General features: G+C 44.1%; 1 protein-coding gene across 1 annotated transcript; it reads left to right on the top strand.

The window, feature by feature from the left end:
* Positions 1–489: 489 nt before the first annotated feature.
* Positions 490–6,154, top strand: LOC147434437 (homeobox-leucine zipper protein HOX32-like). The gene is made up of 18 exons (XM_086490903.1): positions 490–1,153; positions 1,674–1,863; positions 1,934–2,034; positions 2,136–2,226; positions 2,316–2,411; positions 2,498–2,611; positions 2,710–2,793; positions 2,865–3,020; positions 3,124–3,198; positions 3,289–3,389; positions 3,469–3,655; positions 3,734–3,898; positions 3,977–4,057; positions 4,140–4,274; positions 4,355–4,662; positions 4,832–4,937; positions 5,085–5,237; positions 5,321–6,154. The coding sequence occupies exons 1-18, from the start codon at positions 945–947 to the stop codon at positions 5,477–5,479; spliced, it is 2,511 nt and encodes an 836-aa protein (XP_086347029.1). The 5' UTR covers positions 490–944; the 3' UTR covers positions 5,480–6,154.
* Positions 6,155–6,532: the final 378 nt, after the last annotated feature.

Genomic DNA, 6,532 nt, shown 5'->3' with positions numbered 1-6,532 from the left:
AGTGAGGAGTTGGTCCCTACTCCTAGGCAAGGGAAAAGTCTGAGCCTAAGCCTATGAATGTGTGCATCTATGTGTATAACAAGACACTCAACTTTACAAGACACACTCGACCTTGGGCTCCATGGATTGACCTGTGGTACACCACTTTACCTAGAAAATGAAGTCCCTTTCTTGCTCCTGAGTCCTCAGTCCTCTCTCTTCTACCACTCTCTCTTTGCATTTGCATGAGAGAGAGAGAGAGAGAGAGAGAGAGAGAGAGAGAGAGGAGTGGGTATATATGGGATTTATATTATTATGGGCTCACTGGGATTGAGACTCTTGTGGGTTCTTTCCTCCACTCGCTTTCTTTTAACCGCTGCAATTTTGAACACACGAGCAATTAAACCCCATGTCCACACCACCATGACGGCAGGTGTTTAAAATTTGCCTCCATTCCTCTCAAATTCACCCTTTTTTTTTTTCTAACCAAACCCACTTGCGCGCTCTCTCTCTCTCTCTCTCTCTCTCTCTCTCTCTCTCTCTCTGCGCACAAGCACACACGCACACAGCCCCCTCCTCCCACCGTCTCATCCTTCCCTTTTGCAGTGCGCTTTGAGGTCCGCACAGGTATTCCTCACGAGTGCGCGCCTCCGGAGCTGCATTCGTGTGCGACAAAAAAGGGCTCCCCCCAACCCGCTCTCTCTACTCTCGTCGAGCTCGCAGTGGCCATGGTGGCTCTCAATGATGAATGTGTTTCAAGAAATTGGGGCAAAATGATATCGTGATGATTTGGTTATTTGGGCACATTACGCGAGGGGGGTAGCGATTTGCTTAATCGGGGCCTTTTCGCGAGGTGGGCGGTGATCAGTTGGGCAAGTTTGGAATGTTTTGCGAAGTGGGCAGCGATAATTGGATCGACATGGTCTTTTTGGCGGAGTGGGTCAGCAGGAAATTTCTTGCGTGAGATGGGGTCGAGCAAGGGGAAAGAGGGGAAGCTGATGGGGGACTCGGGCAAGTATGCGCGCTACACCCCAGAGCAGGTGGAGATACTCGAGCGCGTCTACAATGACTGCCCCAAGCCTAGCTCTTCTCGCCGCCAGCAGCTTATCAGAGACTGCCCTCTTCTTGCCAACATTGGGCAGAAGCAGCTCAAAGTCTGGTTCCAGAACAGACGGTAAGCTCATGCTTTCACTTTCTCCTCTTTCCGTGTTTCAATTTTCCGTAAGATGAGCCCTAGAGCGAGTTCCTTTGTCAATGTGTCTGCGGAAACTCTTCACTCATTTGTGATTATCCTAGCTTGCACGTATCTGTTGCCATTTCTGCAGACTTCGCTGTTACTGCTCGTGCTTGATGCAAATGCCCAATTGTCAATGGGCTTGGGGCTACAGTTATTCTATAACTTTTTTTGTGAAAATAATTGCCGGAGGCAATACGTGCATTATCAACAAAGCGCTTTCTTAGCCCCCAGGTTTTACCTTTGCTAGAATCTCAGAACACCCCCATGGCCATTTGTTCCGTGTAGCAAGCCACACTAAACTAAGATGGTATTCATTATTTTGGAAAGCAGTTTGGCGTGACAATCATATGTTGCTTGAACTGATACTTCTTAGATGTGGTGGATGCTGGTTCTGCTCTCATTGCTTAGGATTTGTATGTAGTTGTGGATAATGAGTAGTTTTAATTCTGAGTTTCAGGTGTAGAGAGAAACAACGGAAGGAAACTGGTCGATTGCAGCACTGGAACTCGAAATTGAATGCTATGAACCAAATGCTTTTGGAGGAAAATGAGAGATTGCAAAAGCAGTCTGCACAGCTCCTGTTGGAAAATCAGTACCTTAGACAACAACTACAACTTCAACATCCACATGTTGACTTAAATCAGCGGGTATAGTACCCGCAATTCCTGCGAAACATTTATTTTTGCTTCCTTTTCGTAAAATTGATGTGTATTGCAGGCTATAGTGCCCACCACCGACACCAGCTCCGAATCTGTTGTGACAAGTGGACAGCATCAACACTCTCCGCCTCATGCATCTCAAGAATGGAGTGTCTCTCAGTAAAGTGTCTCCAAACTTGACCTTCGTGTTTTTCCCTTGGTTGGTACTGGTTCCCATTTGTCATCAACCTTATTCTTGATTTTCACAAATTGGCAAACAGGCTATCTGCTGTAGCAGAGAAGATTCTGGCTGACTTCTTGGCTAAAGCTACAGGAGGTATGGTGGATGGGATCCCGTTACCTGGGATGAAGGTGAATATAACCTCCGCAGACTCTCAAAAAGATTTCTCTTTCTACAAAAATATCAATATTGTGAGACTTGTGCTGTTGTGAATTAATAGCCTGGTCCGGATTCCATTGGAGCTATGGTCCTTCCATCATCTGGGGGACATGTTGCTGCACAAGCATGTGGCTTTGTTGAGCTAGGAGTTTTCAAGGTGAGATATTTTTTGTGGTAATGAGATGCTTTTTTTCCTGAAATTATCTTCCTTCTGTATAATCAGCCTAGAGCCACTTGTTATAGGTTGCGGATATCATAAAGAATCGACGTTCATGGTCTCACGACTGCAGAAAGCAGGATATCATTGCTTCCTTCCCTGCAGATCGTGGTGGTTTGGTAGAATTGTTGCATACTCAGGTAATAAACTTGGTTTGACCGACTTTTTGAATGATAATCTGAAGAAGTGGTAATCTTGAGAAGTGACTGTCTTTTTACTTATTCTCCTTGTTTTTCAGATGTATGCACCTTCAACATTAGTGTCAGCACGGGACTTTTGGACTCTAAGATATACCTGTGTGTTGGAGAATGGAAGTTTGGTGGTGAGATTCAAATTCATGGGCTGTTTTTGAACTTTATCAATGCTGGAGATTTATTTGGTTTACTTATGTAGGTTTGCGAAGGGTCTCTAGCAGCTGGTCAAGGTGCCAACGAGATACAAACTTTGCCAGCTTTTGTCCGTGCAGAGATGCTACCAAGTGGCTTTCTGATAAGACCTTGTGAGCAAGGTGGATCCATGGTCATGGTTGTGGATGACATAAATTTCCTGGTATTTATTTCTCTCAGCTGTAAGATGTTATCGTTTGTACACATTGGTGCACTCCTCTCAACTTAGTCAGTGTTGGTGTTGGTGATGTATTTGCATATGAAAGTCTGGCAGCGTCTCGGAAAAACTCAGACCTCTTTATGATACGTCAACTCTTCTTGCCTGGAGGATGACTCACAAGGTAAGTTACCAAAAAGTCCTGGTAGTCTAAGAATTGAATGTGTCTCATAAGCCATTTTTCTTAACCTAGGTAATTGCTTTGTTCATGAAGGTGTTGAGTCATTTGCGTGGATTGCCAAAAGATAAAGGAGAAACCGGCTTTGCTAATAATTCTAGTTCTTCATTGCAAGGGTTCAGCCATCGCCTTATCAGGTATGCTTCTTTCTGTACAGGTTGTCATTTAAAACTGTGCCAAATCATATCACCTATTTGATCTATCTTACTGGTTCAGGGGGTTCAATGATGCTGTGAACTGCTTTCCTGATGATGGGTGGGTTTCATTGTTAAATGACGGACCATGTAGCAGTGTCACAATTTACATCAAGCCATCCCCCCACTCCATTGATTTTGGGACGAACGAAACTGGGGCAGCAACAAGGGGTGGCACAATTTGTGCCAAAGCTTCTTTGCTTCTGCATGTTAGTAATTTGCATGGTTGGATTTCTTGGAAACATGAGTTTTGTTTGTCTTGGCCTTTTATTGTGCATTTTTTGCAGAATCTTTCTCCAGCTGTTCTTATGAGCTTTTTAAGGGAGCGGTGGATGGCATGGGCTGATCTGGATATGGACCTAAGTTTATTTAAGGAAAATGCACATGACAGCATGCTAAAGAGGAAGTTCAGCTCTGTTAAGGTCTTGCAACCCTCGTCGGAGCAAAATGAGGTATGTGATCACTGCAATGATTGTTTGTATCGTTGTCATGGTAAAGCAGGCCTGATTGGTGCTCTGCGGTTCATTCAGGTTCTTGAAGTTGTAAGATTACAGCAGCCCCAATCTCTGAAAGTAGAAGATGTTCCTGATTTGGAGAGTTTTATGCTTCAGGTAATATAGAGCAGCCATCCATTTCCATTTCCCAATACTTGCAGCTAACCGCACTTACAATTTCTGCGTATCCAATTTGTAGCTCAGTAGCAGTATGGAGGATGCTTCAGCCAGTGCGTATGCGCAGTTGCTTTTTGCGCCTATCGATGCATCGGTTCCAGATGACAGTCCTCTTCTGCCATCAGGCTTCCGAGTCATGCATCTGGATGCTTGCCCGGTTAGTGGCAGATGCTTGATCTCTGATTCTGTTATTTTTTTTGTCACCTTAGTGGCTTAGTCATTCACTCTTGTAAACAGGAAAGGATAGCCTCTTCACAGACTTTAGATTTGGCATCTTCGCTCGAGGATCAGCCGGCACCTTCTCGGATAGAAGGTCAGAGTCCATATGAAATGGGTTCTGCTTTGACAATAGTCTTCCAGTATATGTACAAGGCAGAGAGCCGGGATGTGGTGACAGTAAAAGCTCAACAAAATGTGCAAGCCTTGGTTGATCTTCTTCAGCAGGTTGCAGTTTCTTTGCAACCTCATCCCAGTCCGCTCATCTCAAGCTCACAGTTTGGCACAGAAGCTGTGCTACTAGTGCAGCAGCTAGGAGACAGTTACAGGTAAATCTTATTTGCATTTGCACTTCGTTATTTAACATCGGTATGAGAGAAATTGTTGATTATGTTTGGAGGCACGAGTTTTTCTCTTCTGAAGGGTTTCAATTCTGTCCTGGCCTTCAATCGACGGCCTTGTAGCGCTTGTTGCTAAAGGCTACGATATCTTGCACAGGGCTCATATGGGTCAAGAGCTATTATCTTGTACAGATGGAAGCTCAGAAGGATTATTTAAGGCGTTCTGGAATCTTCAACATGCTGTTGTATGCTGTGCATGGAAGGTGATAATTAAAGAAACTGTCTACTTTTAATAGAATATGGTATTTGAAGAATAGTGTGTGTTTGAAATTTACCAGTATACGAACTGCATATTTGATCTTTGGTCTCCTTTTTTAAGTAAGTGTTCGACTGGTTCTTGGTTTGAGCAGCCCTTGCCGGAGTTTATATTTGCCAATCATTCAGCTTTGGAAATGCTGGAATGTAGTCTATTTGCACTGAGGGAAATGTCTTTGGAACGGATGTTCAACGATGGATGCAGGAAAACAGATTATTCTCAACCTCCACCTTTCTTACAAAAAGAGGTACATATGCTTCTCACAAGGTTTGTAAAGCATAAGCTCACGAGTTGAGTGTATTCTCATATGTGGCATGGGAATGTCTGCAGGGCTATGCACGGCTACCAGCAGGAGTTTGCCTCACGAGTACAGGCCGCCCGGTGTCTTTTGATCGGGCAACTGGGTGGAAAGTGATCACAGGTGATCCAAATGTGCGTATTGCGGCATTCATGTTTTGTAATTGGTCTTTTGTGGCTGTACAACTTTGAGCTTGGCAAGGGTCAGCCACTGTGTTGCCATGGATCTTTTGAAGCTGAACCCAAGGGAAGGGAGGTCAAAGCCCCTCTGAACATAGCATGTACAGCACCTCCTGTACAGTTAGGAGGATGATGCTCGGGAATCCATAAATCGTGAAATCCTGTTGATGACCTAATGCACCAACTCGAAGGCTGTTCAAATTTGTTACCTGAATTGGGTTATGAGACCTAATAGACTGGGGAGAATGTATTAATGTTTGTTCACGTCTCTGGTAAGCTGCAACATAAACCTGTCCGAGGCAGTTGAGTACCAGTGTCCAAATAGGCATGCTGGAAGTAACAGCAGGTTGTTGCTCGACAATTTGTCCTCTGATTTCGAGACAAAGTTTATACTACTTGTGGTTAATGTAACTTGATCACTGTCTTGGCTATGCTTCGAAAGAGTGCAATGTATATTTTGATAAGAAGATGCTTCTTGTCTTAGAACAGGCTTTATTGCTCAACTTCCTTATTGATATGAAAAAGAGTCGTATAGTTTGCACAGGCATCAAGGGGCGATACCCTGGGAAGAACTTCCCCAATGGGGAAGCACCCATCGAATGCAGCCCGGGAGCATTGAACCCTGCACCTTGAGCTGGTTGTCATATCTGGTGTACAAGTAACTTATCAGGCACTCTCTTCTTTTCCCTTTGTCAGAGACACATGGCTTGGTGCTTCTCGTGTTCCTTCCCCTTTCAAGAATATTAAAAGGGTTTTAAGCCAGCTGTCACTGAAGTCCATGTTTACATAAGATTGTAGCCTAATCTTACGTGCTCTATAAGCTTATAAGTTTTGGTGTCAAAAATCAGAATGTTGTTGAATTTTAAGGCATTGCATTAAGCACTTTCAAGATAACCATGTCTTGTCTGTTTGTAAAGCTTGCTTTAGATGTTCCTTAGCCCTAAGGGTGGGTCATTAGCTTGAGAAGGGGATGTATGGTGGGTACTTCCATAGTCCAGTAAGCCATGTGGATTCTTGTTTGTCTATGAAATTAGATGTGGAATCAATTCTGTGAAGCTGGAGAGA

This window comes from Adiantum capillus-veneris, chromosome 19 (genome assembly GCF_014529385.1).
Source record: "Adiantum capillus-veneris isolate H3 chromosome 19, ASM1452938v2, whole genome shotgun sequence".
In the NCBI taxonomy this organism is placed as follows: Eukaryota; Viridiplantae; Streptophyta; class Polypodiopsida; order Polypodiales; family Pteridaceae; genus Adiantum; species Adiantum capillus-veneris.
Note: the sequence above shows the minus strand (reverse complement) of the source record. Positions and strands in the feature narration are given on the sequence as shown.